Source organism: Thermothelomyces heterothallicus, assembly GCF_042370625.1.
Source record: "Thermothelomyces heterothallicus CBS 202.75 unplaced genomic scaffold P884_scaffold_8, whole genome shotgun sequence".
Taxonomy (NCBI): domain Eukaryota; kingdom Fungi; phylum Ascomycota; class Sordariomycetes; order Sordariales; family Chaetomiaceae; genus Thermothelomyces; species Thermothelomyces heterothallicus.
In genome coordinates, this window is record NW_027192569.1 from 356,730 (window position 1) to 379,460 (window position 22,731).

The 22,731-nt window shown below is 56.4% G+C and overlaps 8 protein-coding genes across 8 annotated transcripts; 3 read left to right on the top strand and 5 right to left on the bottom strand.

Annotated features, from left to right (window-relative positions):
- Positions 1–426: 426 nt before the first annotated feature.
- Positions 427–1,314, bottom strand: P884DRAFT_197994 (uncharacterized protein; the record flags this gene model as incomplete). Its single annotated transcript, XM_069438114.1, has 1 exon — positions 427–1,314. The coding sequence occupies one exon, from the start codon at positions 1,312–1,314 to the stop codon at positions 427–429; it is 888 nt and encodes a 295-aa protein (XP_069298444.1).
- A 1,800-nt stretch (positions 1,315–3,114) lies between these two features.
- P884DRAFT_221795 (Tctex-1) lies at positions 3,115–4,065 on the bottom strand. The gene is made up of 4 exons (XM_069439500.1): positions 3,882–4,065; positions 3,784–3,822; positions 3,627–3,701; positions 3,115–3,565 (listed from the first exon to the last, which is right to left on the bottom strand). The coding sequence occupies exons 1-4, from the start codon at positions 3,900–3,902 to the stop codon at positions 3,263–3,265; spliced, it is 438 nt and encodes a 145-aa protein (XP_069298445.1). The 5' UTR covers positions 3,903–4,065; the 3' UTR covers positions 3,115–3,262.
- A 529-nt stretch (positions 4,066–4,594) lies between these two features.
- P884DRAFT_276826 (uncharacterized protein) lies at positions 4,595–5,047 on the top strand (the record flags this gene model as incomplete). Its single annotated transcript, XM_069443005.1, has 2 exons — positions 4,595–4,628; positions 4,692–5,047. 2 exons carry the CDS (start codon positions 4,595–4,597, stop codon positions 5,045–5,047), a joined length of 390 nt encoding a protein of 129 aa, XP_069298446.1.
- Positions 5,048–5,435: 388 nt separating this feature from the next.
- Positions 5,436–6,375, bottom strand: P884DRAFT_258344 (uncharacterized protein). Its single transcript, XM_069441225.1, has one exon. It carries the CDS (start codon positions 6,328–6,330, stop codon positions 5,563–5,565), a length of 768 nt encoding a protein of 255 aa, XP_069298447.1. The 5' UTR covers positions 6,331–6,375; the 3' UTR covers positions 5,436–5,562.
- A 1,769-nt stretch (positions 6,376–8,144) lies between these two features.
- P884DRAFT_198190 (uncharacterized protein) lies at positions 8,145–10,064 on the top strand (the record flags this gene model as incomplete). Its single annotated transcript, XM_069438130.1, has 1 exon — positions 8,145–10,064. The coding sequence occupies one exon, from the start codon at positions 8,145–8,147 to the stop codon at positions 10,062–10,064; it is 1,920 nt and encodes a 639-aa protein (XP_069298448.1).
- A 549-nt stretch (positions 10,065–10,613) lies between these two features.
- P884DRAFT_221807 (uncharacterized protein) lies at positions 10,614–13,613 on the bottom strand. The gene is made up of 3 exons (XM_069439501.1): positions 13,019–13,613; positions 11,938–12,665; positions 10,614–11,860 (listed from the first exon to the last, which is right to left on the bottom strand). Exons 1-3 carry the CDS (start codon positions 13,261–13,263, stop codon positions 11,037–11,039), a joined length of 1,797 nt encoding a protein of 598 aa, XP_069298449.1. The 5' UTR covers positions 13,264–13,613; the 3' UTR covers positions 10,614–11,036.
- Positions 13,614–13,887: 274 nt separating this feature from the next.
- Positions 13,888–15,056, top strand: P884DRAFT_258350 (ubiquinone biosynthesis protein COQ7-domain-containing protein). The gene has a single exon (XM_069441226.1). It carries the CDS (start codon positions 14,012–14,014, stop codon positions 14,870–14,872), a length of 861 nt encoding a protein of 286 aa, XP_069298450.1. The 5' UTR covers positions 13,888–14,011; the 3' UTR covers positions 14,873–15,056.
- Positions 15,057–20,803, bottom strand: P884DRAFT_241390 (uncharacterized protein; the record flags this gene model as incomplete). Its single annotated transcript, XM_069440215.1, has 2 exons — positions 15,057–15,339; positions 15,399–20,803. The coding sequence occupies 2 exons, from the start codon at positions 20,801–20,803 to the stop codon at positions 15,333–15,335; spliced, it is 5,412 nt and encodes a 1,803-aa protein (XP_069298451.1). The 3' UTR covers positions 15,057–15,332.
- Positions 20,804–22,731: the final 1,928 nt, after the last annotated feature.

A 22,731-nucleotide genomic window follows, 5' to 3' on the forward strand; every position in this document is an offset into this window, starting at 1 on the left:
GTGGCGCGCTGCAGCCTCGAGAACTGAACTTCTTTCAAAATTAACTATTGCAATATCACGCCGAGCTGGAACTTCTTTGGAGCATTGGACCGCCGGACACATCTGTCCGACAGACTGACCCTCCCAGAACGCTCCCGCTCTTCTGATAGGTATAGCGTTAAAGGCAATGGCGCAAGCACGACCAGCAACACATGCGCGCGCACACGCACGCACACATACAAACGCATACACGTACACCCACACACACAAACACACACACAAACACACACACACACACACACACGCACGCACATACACCGGTAAAGAGGGAGAGAGAGGGAGAAGAGGGGGGGGAGGGAGGGGAGAGAGAGAGAGAGAGAGATGAAGGAGAAATTTGCTGCAAGCCATCAAGGCGGAATCTGTTCCTCCCACTCCCTGGGGTCAACCTCAGCGCAACTGAACGGTGTTCTTCCTCACGTAATGCCGGCCACATCTCCGCGGATCGCCCGGCTTGCTCATGTAGCAGTATGACTTGGCCCCCTCGGGTGCCACGGGTCCATACTTCTGCTTTACCGAGCAATACTCGAGCCCTTCGCCCATCCATTCCTGGATGTGCTTGTGCAGCTGGCATCTCGTGACGCCGCACATGCGACAGTATCCCTGCCCGCGGACCCGCAGATTCGAGAGCGTGCTCTTGTCCTTCTCCCCAGCTCCCTCGGGTGACGCCGCAGCGGCGTCCTTGCAGCCGCCGGCGACACAGGGGTTCTTGCGTACTACATTGGTCGAAAGATGCCACGCCCACTCGAGCTCGTTGGGCCCCTCCCGACGAGTGGTGAGGGGCACGGTGCCGTGGAGCCGGCGGTGTATCGCGTAGAAGTGTTTGTTGGTCAGGCCAAGACAGGTGCTGTCGATGGGGTCGAGGAAATCAAAGATGACGAAGTGGAGTTCGGCGGGCAGGTCCATGAGTTCTAGTCCGTGGGCTGGCTTATGGCGGCGGGGGATAGGCTGCTTGTCCGTTACCGAATAGGACCGCCGGGGAGGGCCGAGGGGCGGTCGCCGTGCCGGTGGGCGCGGCTGTTCCGTCACTTGCTGCTCGCTTGGCTCCCGCGAGGGTTCGGCTGGGGTCCTGGGTCGGACTTCGGTAACTGGGGATGGTTGCGGAGCCGTATAGAGAGAGAAAGCAGGATATTGAGGGAGGAAGTATTCGTGTTGTGTTTGTGCTCGGCGCGGCATGCGCTTGCCCGCCTTGGTCTGTTGCGTCTTGTGCTCCTCCCGCGGATATGGAGGCCTCGGCCCCTCAAGAGAGGGGGGGCCATTGTATAGGACCTCGATCATAGCGCGAGTAGGTGATACCGTAGCTGACGATGGGATCTCCGAAAACGGGCGTGCGTGTGGTGTGTTGCTGACTTGTTATAGCCCCAACACTCGGGATTGAAGGCACGCGCCCTTCGTAACGGCCCGCCGCACTCGATTGGTCTGACACGGGGAGAGGGCTGCTGGGTAAGGTGATGGCAAAGATGGAGGTCCAGATTTAGCGCGGTCAGGTTGGGTTGTAATTAAGTGCCCGGCACGCAACTGCGTCAGGTACCGATGCCGATGGCTATGTGGGTTGGAAGTCGAGAGCCCCTCACTAGCGAGTTCATAGAGGGAGGACACGGAATATTAATAGTGGTCTCGACGGAATGGCGAAGCTAGTCTCTGTGCAGTTTCTGTGGTCGGTCGAGAGATCTGCCGCGAATGGCGAAGTGGTCAGACTTGAGGGGCCGGGACCAGCCGAGCTTGGAGTGTTTGGAGGCACTGGGGAAGGGTACGAGAACACCAGGAGCAAAATGTTCAGAAACGGATTGCCTGAGACGGGGCAAAGGAAACGCTGAGGGGAGGGGAGATCGGCGACCCTGATTCGCTGGGGTGGGACAGGCCTGGCTCCAGGTCCGATTTCCGGTCGTCTTCTTATCCGGCGATGGAGAGAGGGTACGGAGTACACAGAACCGAAGTGGGCGGAGGGAATCGGGGGAGCCTTTGAAAACCTCTGCTCATCCGCGAATGCATAAACCAGTGTGCCGCCCCAAAGGTGTCTGTGGGAGCGCGGGATACAGAGTTTAGAGCTTTGTCTGGCCAATGAGGGTTCACCAAGTGCGAACAACCGCTGTGACCTGAGGTCGCGGCGGGATCTCTACACATGGAATCGCGTACTGTACATACATACTCTACGCACATACCATACCTTACATGGTATGTACATTCCACTAACGTGTACGGCTCGAGGTGCAAGGCTTGCAGGAGTTGTGGGGATCGAACCGTCTGGACCTCTCCAAGAGGTGACATTTGTCAAGCTGCACACCGGGAGACTTGGCGAAGGAAGTTGGTTCAAAAACCTGGCACAATTAACGTCACGCGGCTCCGTCGCTTGTTGCCACTTTTTTTATCCCGAACCCAGCTGTATGGGATTGACCCCTGACCGTGTAATCCGTTCTCAGTTCTGCGTCGAGTATCCGGAATAACTATGGAGTACTCCGTAGTTTGAGACCCGAAAGTCAAGTCTCTGTGCCTTGACAAAGAATAGCCCCCGTCCTCCGGGTAACTAACCCGTAACTAATTCAATTCGGGAATGGCCACCTTCACGGACAGTTTGACTCGTTTCTTTAAAAAGTTGGGTCTCCGAGGGAAACAGTTGCAGCAGATCTACGGAGGTAAAGCCCCACTGTTTTACCCCGCCACTGCGTTCCTGCTTGTGCTGCCCAACTTCTCCAGATCTCTGTGCCGTTGAAATGCTCCCTGTGGAAAAAAGCCAGAGTTGCCACGTCGCGCCGAGTTGCAAGAACAATTGCCGGCTTCCATCAGGCCATGTCCGAGAACAACCCCGCTTTGGGGGGCGGTGCGGGGAGTTGTGGCCTTGGTGGCAAGAGATCGGCTCCGTGATCGACTCGTGCAACTGCGCCGCCACCATGGCATCGGCCTCATCCTCGATGGAAAAGACGGGCCGCGGCAACGGTGCTGCTATTTTGGGGTCGAGAGCTTGTGAACACAATGCCTGGGAAGGACGAGGGCGATTTCTGAGACCCGGACGAGGCGCGGTCGAACCTCTTTCACTTGCCACGGCACGCTCAGCTACAACAACGCGACGTAGAGTCTGACGGCCTCCCAAGACGCAGGTCGTATCGTCCATCGTGCAGCGTGACCAATTTTGGTCGATAAAGCATCCTAAAAGCATCCTCGCGAATGCGGCTTTAAGGTTGAATGGTATCGAAGTATGCAACATGCTAGAGCCGCGAGGGATGTATTCCTAGACGGCGATCCAAATGACCATAAGAACAACGTCCATGCCCTTGGCCTCGCCATCCCATTTGAAACTCCACATGCCGTCCGTCTTCTCATTCCAATATCCGCCCGTTGCGCTGTGCATGCCGCGCCGGCCAGCCTGTCCCTTCTTGGATGTGCCCTCCTCTGTCGACCCGGTAACGGGTTTATTGAGCTGCGATGTGGGGACGACGTGCTGTACGATGGTGCTGTTGATGGCAAACTTGTAGGCTGGGGCGGTGGCACCCTCGGGGGTGGCCTCTGACATGACCGCCTTGAGCATCTTGTTCTAAAAGACGGACGATACATTAGCGGGGCGTTGATGATGCATACGTCGGATTGCCACGTACAATGATCGTCTCGTTCCATTGCGCCGTCTTAGGGTGTTCGTAGTATTCGGCACTTTCGAGGACACTGTTGCACACCTATCGCTGACCATCAGCTCCTCCTCGTCAACAATGACATGTGTTGCTGTCCATGTTCGGATCGGGGTGGGGGCCGACGCACGTCGGTGGCTATCTGCTCCAGGCGCTTGAGCGGAATCGGCTGTCCCCAACGTCAGAAACAACATCGAAAACCAACAGTCATCTCACAGAAAGCCATACTGCGTTGGTTTGGGAGGCCATCGTGGTAATAAGTAGGAAGGGTGGGCGTCTGTTGAGGAGCGTATGCGGTGAGCTGCTGACCGTGTGTGATTCGTCGAGAAGCAGCGGGAAGATATACTCGGCCAGAAATCAGATCGCTAGTTGTTTGGTCTCTGTGTTAAACTAGTAGGGCGGATGAGCTGAACTTGAGCAGTTAGCAGGTGGTAGCTTGGGATCGCGGTCGGGTTCCTGACTGTTTGTTCGCGCTGCGGTCTTGGCTTGTATCGATATCTCACTAGCCCCCTGGACTCGTGAAAGCCACCCGATTGTACGTACCAGCCTCATGACGCTTGGACCACCCTAGAGAGCTATGAGGGGTCTTGAGGTAGTTACGAGTGACTGAGGTATGTCAAAAACGGACTCCTGTGACGCATGCTTGCCAGTAAGGTGCTTAAACATGACCCACGTGCTGAACATCTGCCAAGTACGGAGGTAGTCCGACATCCTCTTCTGATTGATCAATTGACTTCATTTTCGCACCCCAGTTAGCAGCTCTTCGGAACGACGACAGCTCGCGCAGGCTGGGAGAGCGGAAAAGACGCCCAAACGGAGAAACAAGAACAACCAAAGGCATCGTCTGGTGATCATATTCATTTACTTAAAGTCGAACGCAGGCCATCCGTTATTTGGCTTTTCATCGCCACCTATATAACCAGACCTGCTTCCTTGTCGTGATGTCTAGCCAACCTCTTCTTCAAACTGCGCCAGGTTGGTTCGACCTAGCCAGCTGACCAGCCGTACAGGATCGTTTCTAATGTACTCCCTTCACAGGCAAGCGCATCGCGCTCCCGACGCGCGTTGAGCCCAAGGTTTTTTTTGCCAACGAGCGAACGTTCCTCTCATGGCTCAACTTCACTGTCATCCTCGGTGCCCTCGCCATCGGCATGCTCAATTTCGGAGACCGCCCCGCCTTCATCTCGTCTTTCTTATTCACGGGCGTCGCGATGGCAACGATGATATACGCACTCATAACGTACCACTGGAGGGCAAAATCGATAAGGATGAGGGGGCAGGCGGGGTTCGATGACCGGTTTGGTCCGACGTTCTTGGCCATCATCTTGCTGCTTGCAGTAGTGGTCAACTTCGTTTTGAGAATCGCTTACTCGTCCCAAGACAAGCAACCTTGAGAGGCGCAACTTAGGGAGGCAGTTCCTGGGATGTGGGCTGCGATGCTCGCGGCTCTTCCAGCATCTGAACTTCGTCCCTACGATCCCCGCAATGGTGTGGTTCGGCATGCAAAACAACCGAAGCTAGTGTGGATATGCGATGGCGGATCGCGGTATGAGGCGAAGCGATCATGATAGGAACGGACACCACGTGCATTTGCCTGGGTTTATACTATCGGCGTTGGTCAGAAATTGCATACTTGACGAATCGCCCCCAAATGTTATCTTTGCACAATGCGGCTTCCAAAGGGGTTGTCTCGTGTTCAAATGACAAATGGCGCCGAGGTTGCATGACATTAGCAGGCACGCTGCCTAGTAGTAGTAGGAATGCTTGGGTATCACGCTGTACTCTAGACTCAACACCCCGCTGCGGACGGTGATCTGCCTCTGGTTTAGCCCATCTCCGCTGTTACGAAGTCTCGAGAGTACTACGGAGATATGTTCGCGGCCAGCCGCATTTCCTGGCAGAGGCCGCCCTAGCCAGCCAGCCCCATCTTCTTCCTCCGCAGGTAATCTATGTGCTGCTCGTTCGTCTGGACCGAAATGTTCGGTTCCGATTTTAGCTCCTCCAGTGGTACTCTTGAGAGGATGACCACAATGTGCGCTTTGTATCTTATTTTCGCTGGTTGCACCGCTTGCTCATGGATGGTCTGCGGGAACGTTTCGAAGCACTCGTCGTCTGTGCTTTCCCTGTCTTCACGGTCGGCCGCCATGAATGTGTCCTCCACCACTGATGGTTCCTTCGTCCCCGGGAGCGGCTCCGTCTCCACTGTCTCTTTTGGCACGTTGTACTGAAACCATTTTTGCTCGCTCTCTCCAATGCGCCGTTTGATGAGCTCTGCTATTGTTATGAGTTTGCTGGACGCAGATGACTTGGCGCAGAGAAGCACGACACCCGGAAGTACCGCCCGGTCCCATGGACTGAAGCGGCCAAGGTGTTCGAGAGCGTGGTCGACATGCTTGCTGATGCTGGTCGATGACATTACAGACATGGTTCTGACTTCGAATTTGGGCCGCAGTTTGGCGAGGATGGAGTTGTGGATTCGACTGTAGTCTCCTACTGTTGAGATCGGGTGTTGCGGCCATTCTTGTGCTTGGGTATGTGATCGAGGCTCTTCTGCCCGCCGCTTTTTCGGACTTCGCTCATTGCTGTCACTGTGAAACTTCCGCTTGCCAGGATGAGGCTTCGAGGACGATGACTGCATAACGTCTGGCGCAGCCATGGCGCTTGGAATAGTCGCCATATGCTGACAGAAGCCGGCTGTTGGAATGACGGGCAAAAGTGGTGGTTGTCGCGAAAGCTCAGTTGTAAAAGTTTTGGTCTGCTGTATTTGAAGGTCGCGAGAGACAATGGGACTTGGCGCGCCAGATTGCGTGGGGTTGTTTAGACAAGTGCCGCCTATCGATAACTAAAAAGCATTCAGCTTCGTCTTCGCAGGCTCACAGCAGGGTATCATCGTGGCTCGCTGACGAGATCTTGATATCTGCATTTACGATAATTATCTAAAGGTCGGGTTCTCTATTCCTACCATGTAATCCGTATTTCACACGGACAAAGTCTTGCAAGATGGTATGTACGTCCGTACATGAGGTCCTAACATCCTAGCTTGGCCCGAGATGGAAAGGGAACAAGGCATTTGTTTTAGAGAGTAAAACTTTTGGTGTCAATCTCCACCAGTACTCCCTGAATCAAAGTTACGAGGAATGATACAGATACGGAATAGTTACTGTTATGAATACATAGGTACGGTCATGTACTGTGTAATTTCGAGGCATCCGTGCATCGCTCTGCTCATTCCCAAGTACTCTCTTGGCATGCCTGAGATGGGGCTTCTCGCATCCCGGTTAATATCCCTGGTCCGAAACACATCTCCAAGTTGCAGCATGGTTGCCCACTAACAGCGTGAGCACAGCCCACTCACACAGTGCCCTCTGTCAGGCAGACCTAACGTTACCAAGTTTGACGGTGCTCCTTGTTCTCACCTGCGTTTACTGGAGCAGCGTCGTGCACTTGTTCAGAAATGATATGATTCTACCGCTAGTCAGAGACCTTGGTCACAGCATGGACGCACTCTCGGCGGCTCTCTCTCTTTTGTTGTGTTTCGCGACTGAGCCATTATGAAGTCGCTCCTTGTTGGAAGTTTCGCGTGCCTTCTCCCGTCGCTGTGATCGGGTTGGATGCCCAACAAAGCGTGAACACACGCGGCAGCTCGCTCTGGCCAGGCAGACAGCCCCACTTGATCTGTTACCCCCTTTACAACAAGCCAATCAGATATCAGAACTCCCTTTCAAGGAGCAATCCTTGGCAGTGGCCCAAGCGGCGTCAGCAAGTGCCCGGCTTCCCTGTCCCTTTGCCTCTCAACTTACATCCCAAACAATTTCCCCCTTCTCAGCGCAGCGGCTCCCTTCCAACACCGCGCAACAGCACCCATCCACCCCCCAACCTTTCTATCGACCTGTCAACCATCGCTCAGCAAAACATCCTCGAACTCTCGCAAAAACACCGCGCGACTGACTGAATCTCTCTTTCCAACTTTGCGCACTCCTTCATATCTATCTTTCTCACGCTCTCTCTTTCACTTTTTTAATATATCCTGCCGAGGCTTTGAGTAGCTGTCGTGCAGTTTCTAGCGGCTTCTCCCAGCGTCACTGATCGCAATCGCGACCGCTGCGCGGCACCAAACGACCGCAGAGAGAGAGTGGCGCCAGCACTTCTCGCCTCCTTGTCTGGGGTTGGTCACATCAGCAGCGACCGCCCCCCTTAGGTTCCACACGCCCCAGCCAGCACCTGTGACTAAAAACCGAGCTATCCGAATTGGTCAAGCCGATCTCATTCCACGGGACCACTTGCAGGCGGACACAGCGTTACGTCAGCCTTGCTCAGTCTCGCACCCCCCCGACCGCCCCTTTCCGACCCCTTGCCGTTGCTGCCTCGCGACAGCCGAAACATCACAAAACACCAACCACAGCCTCACATTTCACGTCCCCGTTTCTTCCTCTCCGACGTCTGCCCTCCTGGCGCTCGCGGAACCCCTCATCACCAGGTACCGTTCTGGTCATGCCGATGTTCCGCTTCTGGACGTCCGACTCGAGGGGAAGCGATAAGACGATAGAAGGGCACGATCACCTTCCAGATTGCGCCGACCGCGTCGCGCACGGCCGCGCGGGGCTTCCCACTCCCGTCTCCCCCAAAAAGCGCCGCCCAAGCTTCGTTGACACGGTTGCCTGTGATTGCTCGCCGGTTAAACGCTGCAAGACGGAGCAGAATGGCGACCTGCCCTCACCTGTTTCCGCATCCGCCGACTGCGACGACGCGACGGGCATGTCGCACAAGCAAAGCATGTCTTTCGACCTCGACGCGGCAAAGGAGGCCATCCAAATGCAGTTTGGGCTCGAGATCCTGTTGAAGCATGACGAACTCCGACTTATCGACCAGGAGCTAGCCAAGTGCCAGGTTGCGCTTGAGCAGCTGAGACGCTGTCACCTCATTCCGTATCCTGTCCAGTGTCCCACGCCTAGCCAAATGCTGGAAATCAGCAGCGGCAAGGGCCCCGCCTTGAAGCCGAGAAACGGCGAGCCCGTGCCGAAGTGGGCGCCTCCGTTTGGTGTTGTTGAAGGACCGTATTCGCGTCATTATGCTAAGTGGCTGATACCTGATCCCGTGTTTGATGGTGTCCAGTCCGATCCACAAGGCCTGACGGATACGGGCCGTATGAGGAACGCCGCGGAAGGTAGGGCAACGAGAAGCAGTATCTCGGATGCCGCAGGCCCAGGTAAAGGCCGGCCAGTTCGCGGCACTGCAGGCCAGAGGTTACAGGCGCTATCCAGTGGATACCCACAACCGAAGGACAAGCACTCGCCGTGCATCGTCAAGCGATCTGATGGCATCACAGTCAAGCTTATTTGCATCGACTGCCACAGGTGGGACTTTTCCAGTACCCAGGGTTTCATCAACCACTGCCGCATCGCGCACAGAAGGGACTTTAAGAGTCACGAAGAGGCCGCCATGGCATCCGGACATCCCGTCGAGCTCGACGAGAACGGTGCTATCATTGGCGAGGACCACAAGAGTGCCGCTGCGGCGCCCTCCGGCCTGGTTCATGCCTTGACACGGCCAGACCCGATACCGGAGCATCAAGAATACAAGGCTCTGCTCTCCCGTATTAAGGCCTCGCTTGCCCTTTACAAGGCAGGAAAGCTTCCGGGTGTGAGCAGCATACCCGGTGTTCCAGCTTCGTCGCCTGCTCCGGCGGGCGAGTCTTCACAAGACTTTGTTGGCTCTCCCGACGTTCCCTATCTGTCGCAGTTGATGCAGAAGAGGAAGCGAGGCGAGAACTTGAAGGATAGAGTGGCCGAGGCGAAGACCAAGGTGGACTGTGACTGGTCCACTCCGGAAACCGATTCGGACGTGGATGAGCCTCCTACGGCCGGTGATGCTAACACCTCGGGGCAAGCCACGGCCCCGGCCGTGCGGACGCCGGCTGCCATGAGAATGCCTTCTAGGGCCGCCGTGTCACCTTCTCAGCCACCTAGTGCGTTCCGGGCTGCTAGCAATAAGGGCCACCACACGGCAAGCCTTGATGCCGCCGATGCCGCCGATGCCGAGTCTCCTGATCTCCCCGAAACCCCATTGTACGATGTTGAGATGGCCGTTGATCTGAGTCCAAATACCATGACCAGTAATAACGCGCCGTCGCTAGTTAGTGACGATGGGGAGTATGACGACTCGGACGACGGGTCGACCTCGGATGCCAGCGATGCAATGGAGACAGGGTCTGTCTCCGACATTGCTGAGATCAGCATTCACGACAGCGACGGCAGCGATGCCCGGGAAGCAACGCCGCAACCCGTCCCTCGCCGCCGCGGATCGACTAGCAAGGCGGCCAAGCTGAAGAAGGAAGAGAGCAGGCATGTCACTTTTGTGAGCCCTGCTCCCGTTCCAACCAACACCAAAGGAAGGCGCAAGAAGAAGTTTTGAGTTCGGTATGCGCACGCTGGATGCTGCAAAGAAAGACGATGATTACCGCTGTTACGAAGCAAAGGTTTGCACTCTATACACATTTTTAATGCCATTCAAGCCTCTGAGACGGCTGAAGCTCTGTTCTTGGATTCGCACTGTCTCTTTATACCTGGGAGTAGATGGAGGACAACGCCGTTTACCACACTCAGAACACAAACCTTGTATGTACTAAATCATCGACTGGGCATCGCAAGATTCCGCCGTCATGGGAACCGGATTGGGCAAAGAGAGAAAGGCAGAGGAATAAGAAGATACCAGTATTATGGCTTTTTTGAGTTGGCTTCCTCTCGAGGTTTCAACGTTACGAGATCTGGCTTTTGTTTGGGACGCGTACTGCGAGGCACGGCAGTGCAAGAGCTTGGTGTTAACCATGGTTTGATTTGACTTGACTTCAGTAGTTATCGCGTATAGATATATGCCTTGGGCCCCAGTCTTGTATCATTCCACATCTATGCTGTGCTTACGCAGTATAGCGAAGAAATCCTGAATAGAACAACGGATGATGATCTGGACTAATATTTTTTGCCCTTTTGTTTCGGGCGACTCGGTATAGTCTGGCTGCTTGTCACTAACGTAAGCAGGCCTTTTATAAGGATCCAGAGTCCAGCTTGTTCTAAGACCCCCTCAATCCGTGGCGAAGAGTCAAGTAGGCGATGGTTACCATTTATGAAGGTGACATGCACATAGAAAACAAGTATGCCATTTTTGTCTTCCCTGCTGCGGCGACGTAAGGTGACCAACGCAAACATCTCCTTGTGGTTGGATGCCGCCTTGACAGCAACACCGGCATTAAGCCCCGCGGTAGCTGTTAACTACAGCACGCTTCGTGCAGCCGTCTTCCAGCATACCCTCGACCATCGCTCTCTCCTTCCTTCTCTCACACGGCCAGGGCCCTCGACCTCGGAAAGCAACTCGGGCTGAGTCGAAGGGCTAATCAATCTCAACATCGATATCCAGATCTAGGGCGCCGATGATGTCGTCGTCCATAAGCGGCTTGTGAATGACCGGCACGCCCGCCTTGGCCTGGCTGCGCTGCTGTTCCTGCAGCTTGGCGATGTGAGGTAGCAACTCAGCCGAGTGTCCCGCCTTCGGGGTGCCACTGCCACTGCCACTGCCATTCGCGGCGGGCGTGCTGACGCCGCTGCCCTCGGCGGCACGGCGCGCCTCGGCCTCGCGGGCGCGGGCGCGTTCCAGCAGCTGGGCCCTGCGGACGGCCTCGGCGTTCTTGCGCCGGTTCTCGGCGTTGAGCATGGCCAGCTTCTCCTGCTGGGTCGGACCGCGGTTCTCGGCCCTCTTCTTGGTCGAGTTGAGCGAGGTGCGGAAGGCGAGGCGTGGGACTTCGAGGTTGTCGAGCTTCTCTTGGAGGCGGGCGACGGCCTCCTCATCGCCGCGGGCGCGCGCCAGTTCGAGCTGCTTGGCCACGTTGTCGCGCTCGATGCCACTGTACTTGATGTGCAGGGCATTCTGGCGCTTGAGCTTCTCGGACACCTCCTGATCAGTCCAGGTGCGCTCGATCAAGCCGTTGATGTCGGCAATCTTGGCGACCAGCTCGGGTTTGGTAGGGACCGGAACGCCTTCCGAGAGACAGACTTGTTTATACCGGTTCCATTCAGCTTCGGTGAAGGCCTTGTCAGAGCAGGTGATGAAGGGCCACTCCCGCTGGGCTTTGCCGTGGGCGGCCTTGACGTACATATCCACGACAATTTGGTGCCCGCTGCGGTCGGTGATGGCGTATGGCCGACCCTGGGTGAAACCTACGCACCGTTAGTTGTTATATCACCTTTGGTCGAGGGATGCCCGAGAGAAAGAGAGAGAGAGAGAGAGGACTCACCCTTGATGATGGCCATGCGGTAGACGTCTTGCCGTGTCGTGGGATCAGGCCCGATGTTAATACGGACGTAGCAGCCCGTGATGGCCTCTTCGAAGCCGGGATAGAAGCAGACCTCAGCGAAGCGGGTCCGGCCGAGGCGAACGCGCTCAACGTCACGAAGCTCGGCAGGAGGGGCTTCTTTGAAGTCAGGCGTTCCCGATTTCCGCCTGGAGTCTCTGCGCCAGTCATTGTCGCTGTGATTGTCGTCGGGGCTGCGGCTGCGGCGATATGAGGGAGAGCGGTGCCTGCGCCGGTCGTTCTCACGCTCCCTCTGTTCCTTGCGGTTGCTGCGCTCCTCGCGGGCGCGGCGCAGCGTGTCCATCTTGTCGCTGCTCTCGCCGGCCTTTGTGCGAGTGCGGGACGGCTTGCGTGCGGCATCTTCGAGATCGGCGGCGCTTGCCTTGCGCTTCTTGCTGTCCTTCTCTTGGTTTACCTTGAGCTGGCGCAGCATGCGGTTCTGACGGATACGCTCGTTCTCCTCCCTACGCTCGGCCAAGATCTGCTCGCGCTCGATCTCGCGCATGCTCATGATGCGGGCCTTTTCCTCATAGCTCTTGAAGAGGCCTTCGATTGGATATGGCGATTCATCGTCGGCACTGCGGGCGCGGTTCTGAGGGGCATCGGAATCCGAATCCGACTCGTCCATGGGAGCGGACATTTGCGAGCTTGGCGAAGCGGGCGGCGAAGAGCTAGATGGCGCCATGTTGGTGGTTAGCGAAACGACTTCTACAGGTATTGTCGATCGAAGCATGGGCTTATAAGCGGTGTTATGAGCGGTGCGGCGAATATTTCAAAGCGAGACCCTGAGTGATGCAGGATTAAAGAAAAAAAGAGGAAAGAAAGAACGAAGGAGTGGCAGAAGTGTGCTGGGAAGGGGTGCAAATCAAGAGAGCCTCTCGGTTGGGAAGTGGCCGTAACTTTCCCGCTCCCATTCTCGCAGGCCTCAACAATGGGATTCCAACCTTCGCAATCGGATGCAAATGCACGGCCGAACAACAGAAGAACAGAAGGGCAAAAACAGAGAAGGAGGGGCACAACTCACGCCTGTCCCTCGTCTTCGGACTCATCGTCGCTCCTGCTCGCGCGCCCCTTCTTCTTGGCCGCCGTCTTCTTGACGGCCACACCCCGCGCTGACGCATCCTTTTCCCTGGACGACGCTGGCGCTGGCGCTGGCGCTGGCGTTGGCGAGCGCGACTCGTCTCGGCTCATATCCATCGGTTCTTCCTCCTCGCCCGACGACACATCGCCACCGGCCAGCGCAAGCAATTCATCATCGATATCGGACATGGTGGCGTCTCGGCACACAGATCGACGCAAGCTGAGCTGGGTCAGCCGCAATGGCACGGCGCAACACGGCGATACCTCGAGAGGCGCGGTCGGGTCGACGAGGACGCGATGGGAGAGGCCGAGGATTGCGGCAACGACTTGCGGCGGCTGCGCAGGTTTCCCAAGCTAAAACCCGGCGGCGTATGCAATGGAACAGTGCGCAAGCGTCGGCGATGGCGATGGCGATGGCGATGGGTGCGGCAGCGAAGACGGGAGCGTAGGTCGCTGGGCACTGCGTATTTTCGGGAAAGGAAGGAGTTTAGGGAAGATAACTGAGGCGCGATGTCCAACTTGCTCAGATGCCCCCGTCGTTCCAAGCCATTGGAGGAATGCCCGCAATTGGCTCTTGGCATGCATAGTTACTTGTAATTCGTAGTTAGTTACTTGTTTTGTTACAGTAGTTATGTACGGGGGCGTATTCGCCGCATTCACAACAGAAGCCGGGGGAGTGGGCCAGGCTCGGCGGCGCCAGGGTCCGGGCCAGCACTCACTGAATCTGGGGCTCGGCAGCTGGCGACAGGTCCCCATTTCCCGCGCTGTAACTAGTTAGTGGGGCACCGACAGACAATGAGCCCACGTTTGGCCCAGTTTGGTCAAGTCGTCGAGCTCCACGAACATTGGTAACTACCGATATCCCATAACGTATCTCTCCCACGAAAGAAGGGCAAACATCCAGGGCCCGGTGGAATTACATCGCGACTAGGTCAGAATGGCTCCCCCCCGGCATCTCTGTCAACCGCTGCGCCAGCTGAGGCACGGCAGTCACCGTCTCCTGGCACGAGCACGGCAATTTCCACCCTCACGCCTCATCTCGTCGTCGGCAGTCGCATCCGCACCGAAACCGCAGCCGCAATCGCAATCCTCATCCTCCTCAGATGCACCTCCTCCTCCCAACATCCACAACAACATCCACAACATCCACAACGACAGCAACAATAATAATAATGGCAACAACAACAACAACAGCAACCACTCCCGGCCGCCAAAACCAAAGAAGCCCCTCACCCCCGAGCAGCAGGCCTTCCTCTCCTCGGCCCTGCGCGTCAACCAAGCCGGCGAGCTGGCCGCGACGCTCATCTACACGGCGCAGACCCCGCCCGTGGTGGCGCGCGAGCCGCACCTGCGCCCGCTGATGCGGCACATGTACGACCAGGAGGCCGGCCACCTCTCCACCTTCAACGACCTCATCGCCAAGCACCGCGTGCGGCCCACGGCCCTCTACCCCCTCTGGTCCGTCCTCGCGACCGGCCTGGGGTGGACGACCGGCGTCATGAGCCGGGAGGCCGCCATGGCCTGCACCGAGGCGGTCGAGACCGAGATTGGCGGGCACTACAACGCCCAGATCCGGAAGCTGCTCGAGATGGTGAGCGAGTGGGACGCCGAGGGCTACGACGTCGGGGACGAGTTCCGGGAGCTGATTGAGACACTGAGGCGGATACGGGACGAAGAGCTGGAGCATCTCGACCACGCCGTCGCGCATGACGCCAAGAAGGCCGAGCCGCACTGGTTGTTGACGGGCATCATCCGGGCAGGGTGTCGCGGCGCCATATGGGTCAGTGAGCGGGTGTGATCCAAGAGCGGGAAGTTGAAGAAGAAAGGAGGGGGGGAGAACTGTTGGGAGTGGGTAGGTGGTGCTGCATCTGCCCCCGCCCAGGACAGAGAAAGCTGTATTAAATCTTGTATAAGAACTACGACGTGTGCGATTAAATATGTCTGCAACAAAACAAGAGTCGAGGGAATAGAAGAGAATAGAAAGGGGGCAAAAAAAAACCCAAAGATGACTGCGCAGAGCTGCTCCAACAAAGGACAAAAGCCGCAGCCAAACGGGCGCCAGTGTACCTGACGCGCCATGCTGTATATGTAACATATAACGTTGGTGACCCAGGACTTGAAAGACACAACGCCGCAACCCCGTAACGCCGAGCGCAATGGCTTGCAGAACCGCCAAATCCCACCGAATCTGGCCTGATCCGCTTCTCGAGAACCCAAGTCCAATAGTATCCATCGCCGGCCGCGTCTCACAGACGCGCTCAATCACTAGGAATGCATTAGCAACCACCCTCGTCAATCCCTGTGACCGCACTCTGAACACTCACTAGATAGCCAACGGCGCCACCTGGTCGACCTGGAACAGCCAGTTTCCGTTCGTTTCCTCCACCACGAGCCAGTCATACGGAAACTGCACCAGCGGACCCTGTGTTAGCATCAGCAACTCCTCGGCCTCGGCCCTGGACAACACCTCCTCGGTCGCGCTGAAGCGGGGCCGGCTGCTCCTAGTCGTCGCCCGGCGCCTCCGCTTCTGCGAGCCCGCCGGCTTGGCATTGTTACCATCGGGGTTGCTGCCGGGTGTTGGAGAACCGCTTCCGTTTGCGGACCCCGTGCTGGCGCCCGTAGGCAGAGGTTTCTCCTGGCTGGAGAAGGTGGCACGGCGTTCCCTGCCGCTCTCGGGGTTCGTTCCAAGGCGGTTATTGGTTTCGGTCCTGTGCAGCGTGTCGTGGCTCGAGTCGATGGCGTGCTCATCTTTTTCCGGGTTCCGGTTCGTGCCGCTCGATAGAGCCGTTTCTTCCTGCGACCCGTGAGTCGCGTCCCGCTTCTCATCCAGCACACCATCTCCCGATCCGGGTGTCGCCTTGGAGGCGGTAGTCTTCGCAGCGGTGCCTGGCTTCTCGGTCACCGCGGCGACGCTGTGCGCCGGTCCCGGCGCACTGATCCCGGCGCCCGCAGACGTTTGGCTCGGCGCCCCGGCAGCCGAATGGGGCTTCTCTCCTTCCTCGCTCGCACGGTGGCCATCCATGCTCGCCTTAAAGCGAGCGTTATACTGATTGAAAATCCTGTATTCGGCCCAGTTTGTCACTTCAGAATCCGGCATGCATCTGAAGACACGTCGGTAGATCCGAGTGTTATTCTCGGCAGCGCGAGACCAGACATCGTCGTAGAAGGCCGGATTGAGCGGATCGCGCATGCAGTCCTTGTGAATGTCGGCCAGTTTGATGTCGAGGGGAAGCGAGCTGGCGGCGCTCGCAAGCGGCCGCCCAGCCGAATCGACACGGACCGGCGGGCCGCCGATGTCTGTATCGTCGGCGACGGGCAAAGACGGCAGCTGGTTCGCACGCGGAAGGCCGGCCTGTTCAGTCGTCCGCCTGTCAAACGGTGGCATCGGCGGCATACCGTCGTTGCTCCCTCCGGCACCGTCGGGAGACGCGGCGCCAGGCGGCCGGCGAAGCACGTGCGGCTTCCTAGGGCTCTCGAGCGTAGCCTTACCTTCCGCTGCGATGTCCTTGAGGAGCACTTCGCGATCGCTGACAATGACGGAGTCTCTACCTTGGTCAAGCGCCCTCTCCTGCGCTGCCTTCCACTGATCAGGGCCGAGACCTTCCAAATCTTGCTTGAGCTTGTCGGCCGAGTATTCCTGGGACTTGCTGCTTGCTGAAAGAGTACGTTGCCGGAGGCGAGGCTCCTCCGTGCTGACATCGTGATTAACGCTATGAGACTCGTGTGGGAATGTCGGGGTTTCGAGCGTCTCAGCAAAGGAAGCCCTCCTGTTTTTAGAAGTCTCTTCCATTGGCGGCAACTCAGGCCCCTCGCTGTACATTTCATCCATTTCTGCCTCGAACTGCTCTTGACGGTCGAGGTCAGCCTGCCGCTCCTCCTCCAAAATCTCGTCTACATCCAAGCCCAAGTGCTCTCGCATGAGCCGCAGACGCAGCGTATGGGCGAACCTCCCAACTTGGTACGGACGCCCGGCCATGGTCGACCAGATCAAGTCTGTGTCACGGACAATAGCGGCGGCTTCGGAATCGCGGCTGCCTAACATGGATCGTTCATTTATGTTGGCCGACCCAATCAAGGCAACACGGTCGTCGACAATGATGCACTTGGCGTGAATGTACAACTGTTCGGTCGTGAGCACGCCATTTCCCAGTTTACCCCACTGGCGGAGGCTGAAGAACTGGATATAGTCCTCCGGCTCGATGCCGGCGGCCCGCAAGCGCCCGAATATGGAGTGCTCCCCTCGGCAGATGCTTCGATATTGACACTGCAGAATCAGCCGGACGCTCGAACCGTCAGGCTGGTTCACCTCGTTCTGAAAGCCCGGCATCAGCGGAATGATGACAATACAGCGCCAATCTTCATCGTTCTCGTGAGCCCGGATAATGCGGCGAACCAAGGCGTCGCCGATACCGTTCACAATCTTGTTGTTCAGCGTCTCGGTACTGGTGATGAAGAACTGATTCTCAATGTAAACGAAGTGCTCTGAGTTCTCGATCATCTTGATGTAGGCCGACTGGATGCTATGTTCCGTGTGCTCGATGCCGAGCGACCAGGTCGTCGCGGAACGGAGAATCTGCACCTCACAGGTCCCGCTGAGACCCATGGCTTCAAGCTCCTCTGGCTTACAGTCCGGGGGCGGTAGCAAGAATGGGGTGGGCCTCGTCGGCTTACGCCCGCGCCGAACGTAATTCCATCTCTGGACAAAGTGGCGAGTGAGGTCTCGAGCCGGCTGCCCCACGACCTGCATCGCAACGTCGTGCCAGGGCATGCGAGGCGTCATTGACCGGTCGTACATTTCCGCATACGGCTCGTGGAGTTTGGAGAAGTCCAAGATTCTCGGGTTAGAGTAGTCCTTCCCGGGGAAGAGCTGGCAATGCTCAGCGTCCTTGGGCGTGTCCTGGGACTCGAAACCGGTAGGCTTATCATCCACGACGGGGTGTTTCGGGGTGTCCCACCGGCCAAAGCACAGGTCGATGCCACCGATGAAAGCAATGTCGTGGTCTACAATGCAAATCTTCTCGTGGTGAGCAAAGAAGAATTGGTTCTTCTTGAACTGATGCGGTGACCGCTGGATGAAGATGTTGGGGTGTAGGTTGAGGAGTGAGAACTTGGTATACTCGGAATCGATGGGAATGGCGGCCTCGACGTTACGGTAGACAATGACGAAGATCTTAACGCCTTCCGCAGCCTTCCGCTGGAGCAGCCGGTCAAGGCGCCACTTTTGACTGATGCAAGCGGGCCGTCGCATGTAGAGCTCTGGGCTCAACCACCAATCGTGGATGTAGACGACATCCTTTGCCATGCTGATGGCTCGGGATACGTTCCACATATAATCCCGGCCGTCGACGAGCCACTGTGCATGCACGCCGGTACGTACCGGGGCGAAACTGCCGAAGCGATTCTCGCGATGCCAGGGGGTATGCTTCAACATCTCGTTGATGGATTCCTCAAACTGCGAAATGAGATGCTGGTTGGGTGAAAACAGCTTCACCTTGCGCTCCGAAGTTATGATCTTGATCGTATGATGTTTCCTGGTGGCTGGGCGAGCCGAAGGGTCGAGGTTATCAATATCCTCGTCTCGCTCTCGGGATTTGGAGCGAAGATACTTGTCCTTGCTCTTGGTGATGATTTGGAACTTCGGGTCGACCAAGAAAACGTCGTAAATGTTCATGTTCTCGGGCGATTCGACGCAGACAATGTAGCTTTGCCGCACTAGGAACCACTTGCGGCTATGCCTAGCGATCACCTTCCCTGGCGTAAGCACACGGCGGAAATCCAGGCCTTGCGATGACTGAATATGCAGATAACATTCCTTTCCGTGATAGCTGCCCTCTGCTGCGAGCCGGACGCCAAGCGCAGAGAGTTCGAGGAAACGGCACAGGCGATTGCTGTCTGCCCTGAACATCAGCCAGCGTATCATGTCCTGGAGATATTTCTCCAGCATTCTCTGCTGTCTCTCAACATATTTCCTCTTTTGCGCAGCGGGATCGGCTACCTGGTTGAGATCAGCACTCGAGCCCAACGCTGAGGGTTTTCGTCGGCCACCGAGATAAGGCATGCGTGACCGTTTTTTGCGCATTGGCGGTCTATCATCAAGGTCGGTTCCTTCATGGGCTGTCGCTTCGCCAGCAGTAACTTCACCCGCAGTTTCGTCGGCGCGGGTCTCGTTGCCGGGCTCCTCTTCGTCGTTGTCGTCCAAACCTCTGACGCCACGAAGATATGGGAAGGCGGACAGGGGAAAGCGCGGCTGCTTCGGCCGCCTAGCGCTATGATCAGAGCTTTTCGAAGGGAATCCCTCGTTTCCCAGGGCGAGCTTGTACTTCCAGTGAAGGTTCAAGATATCCTTGATGGACCGCTTGATAGTCCATTTCATCTGACTCGGACCGCTCCCATACTCCAGTTCCATGGTAAACATCCAATGCCTCTCGCTGTCCTTATCCGGGGCCGGGGCACTGTCGACGATCCGCAACCTTAACTGCTCCAGCAGTACGGGTATTCTCTTGTTCCCATGCTCGTCACGCTGGATCATGCTCGCGAGCATCAAGACAGCTGGTGCACCGCCGAATAGCTCTGCCATGAGTTCTGCAGATTTGGAGAAGTCGAATTGCTCATCCTTCTTTTGACGCAAGAGCCTGAGGGCGCCCTTGACCTGACGCCATTTCTGAACACCAAAGGTGGAGGCCCTGTCCGCGCCGAAGAAAGGTCTCCTGGGGCTCATGGCATCTCCATCTGATGCGCCGCCGCCGCCGCCGCCGCCACCTCCTCCGAGAGCAGACAGACGCCTGAGGTGATGGCCCACTCGAAGTCCAGCAGGGCTGTCGGGGTCCTCTCCTTCTTCTCCTGGCCTGGACATCCACCTTCTCCTTGAGCCCCGCTGTCCGGCAAGGCGGTCTCGACCTTCACCTTCGGAAAAGCCATGATCGTCAGCTCCAGCCAATGGCGCACGTCTCAGAAACCCAAGGCGGCTTTGGCCATCAGGCATGTCCGGACCTAAAGCGCTAACTTGTGGGGTACTGGGCACTGAGTAGGATTCCGTTCTCGGCCTCCGCATGCGCCTTCTCCTCTTCTGCTTTCCCTTTGAAAACCCAGCAGTGGTTTCGTCTGCCGTTTCCTCGGCATCTGCGTCATCGTCACTTCCCTCGTGCATAGCGCGGGGGCCTCGATTCGTCGATCGGACCGCCGTGGGCGAACTCGTCGTCGATGGCAGCTCAGGAGTCGCTGAAGACACCTTTGGAGTTTGTTGTGCGCTAGGCCCGGCAAGCTCCTTCAGTTTGGTAATGAAACCGGAGCCGCGAAGCTTTCCCAAAGCCTCCCTTGTGTCCCATGATCCAGTTCTCGAGTGCGTCGGTGCGGTGTCGGGAGCACCATCATCCGGAGTGAACTGCACACTCTTCCTGCCAGCAACGGGGGAGGCCGGTTCGGAAAATTCGGGAGCCGCCGTGGACTGCGGATGTGTATCGACGTTTAGCGCCGGCGGCTGAAGCGCGCCGCTGGATTCCGCGTGAGGATTTGCCTTGCCATGGGGAGGGCGTCCGTTCACGGAGTTGGCGGGTTCATTCTCGGCAGCGCTTGGCTTGGCAGCGAAATCAATTCCATCCGAAGTTGGGGGAGTTCCAGGCCCAAAGACCTTGGCTTGTGGAATCGTGGGCATCTCGGCGAAGGTGCCCGATGATAGGGTAGATTCCTTCCGAGTGACGCCAGTATGATTGCCTCGGGTCGTCGCGGCCATGGTTTCCAAAGCGGAAGCTTATGGATATCCAAAGTGGCACGAGGTTCTGAAAGACCAATCCTCAATAACAAGACATGGCGCAATCAGATTGGTTCAGGCTCCTCCAAAGACCCAACAATGTTGTGAGGTTGCACCAGCAGACTGCTTTCTGGCGTCTCGGTTCAGGCGGCGCAGCGACACGGAGGTAGTATCACTCTCGCGAGGCTAACCGTCCGGAATTTTCGAGGTTGAAGCCCAAACTAGGTACGCCGATAGAGCGTGCAAATCGTCGAAGAGGCGTTGTGTCGCGGATCTCTGTTGAATCGGTCAGCGGTTCGTGGATGATTCGGAGAACGTAGCGGATCAGCTGGGTTGCACCTGTCAGGATGGAATAAAACGGAATCTCGCTCTAATTACTGGTAGCCAGGTGTTTAATGAATCCGAGCGTGGACGTGATAATAGCGAATGGGCACAGTTGATCCCGCGATTGTACTCCCTAGTAACCTTTTGGCGCCGTTGGTCGAGTCACATCGACCTGGTACTTGGAACACGGGTCCTCCTGGCACAAATCACAGCAGCACATTTGAAGTCCATAACTATTGGGTGCGTTCATTGAATGCAACTATCCGGACCCAGCAGCTAACACGTGTACGGAATTACCCTGAGCACGGCCCCAGATTTCAATTTTAGCAGCGCATCGGGCCCCCTTTTTCACCCCACCACAAAGGAAAGTGGTGTACGGATGTCGCTACCAAAAGAACTGGCTCACCGCCTTTCTGCACGGACCATGCAAGGTCGCTAAAGTTTTAGAAGGTATCTTCACTAACAATCGGCCACAATGCCTAGACTTTAGTAGCTATAGTGCTTTGCCCCACTGTACTTTATGGTGCTTTTAGCGTTTTCATTCTGCCGGTCAAATTTGGCGGTGAGCCAGTTCTTTTGGTAGCGACATCCGTAATCCGTACACATTCCAGGAGCTGATCCATAGACTAAGATAGTGTAGTTCAAGGCTTGGGGACATAGAAGTGCGTGCAAAAGTAACTACCGAATACATTAGGTGTACGGACTATACCAAGTAGATACCTGATATGCATGCGGACTGCTCTACAATTGTTTCGGGTAAGCACATAGGAAGAGTTGCTCGATGCCTTAATCTACTTTAGGCACTGTATGTACAGATTACTTACCTGACATACGTGCTTACCTATACATGGCGAGGAACGAAAAATGTTGTAAGCGTTCTAGTAAGTGCTTAATTCCAAGGCACACACTAGTGTAGACGCAATTTCATTAGCGAAACGATGGCAATGTGCAATGCATTGTAAAACGAGGAAATGAAGGCTTATCGAATTTCTAAGTACCGCCAAGGTACCTTTAAGAAATATGTGTATATGAGGTTGATATTCTACCCCTCTCCCTGCCCTGTCTCGTTAGACGCACATGAAGCTACCCTCGTTGCTGTGCATTTGATAAAGGCAGGTTCGATACCATTCCTAGGCATCTAAAACTCTATCCTGCTGTTCTCCGGAACCCAAACTAAGGTTAGCGTAATGGTGTAACTGGTTCTCCCAGCTTGCGAAACAAACACCTTGCCTGCCCCTCCATCACCGATCCAGATCTGTGTGAACGCCATGTACAGAGTATATGCAAACAACGTGTCACGTACGTATCAGAGCCGGAAATACCTAGCAGGGCAAGGGCAGTTCGGGTCATTTTGGAATGGGATGTCTGAGGATGCGAGCATAACTATCCATAACACGATACCTTGAACAAGGGCCATACCAGGCATGCAAGGTATGTGCAGTTCATACAGTCCATTCACAGGTATGGGTGCATACACACACTTACTATACGTCCACGCATACTACAGAACGTATCTTACATACCATTGTACTCCATAACTAGTATTGGTTGTGAAACGTCTTGGGTGTGGGTGCAAGGGTGCCCCT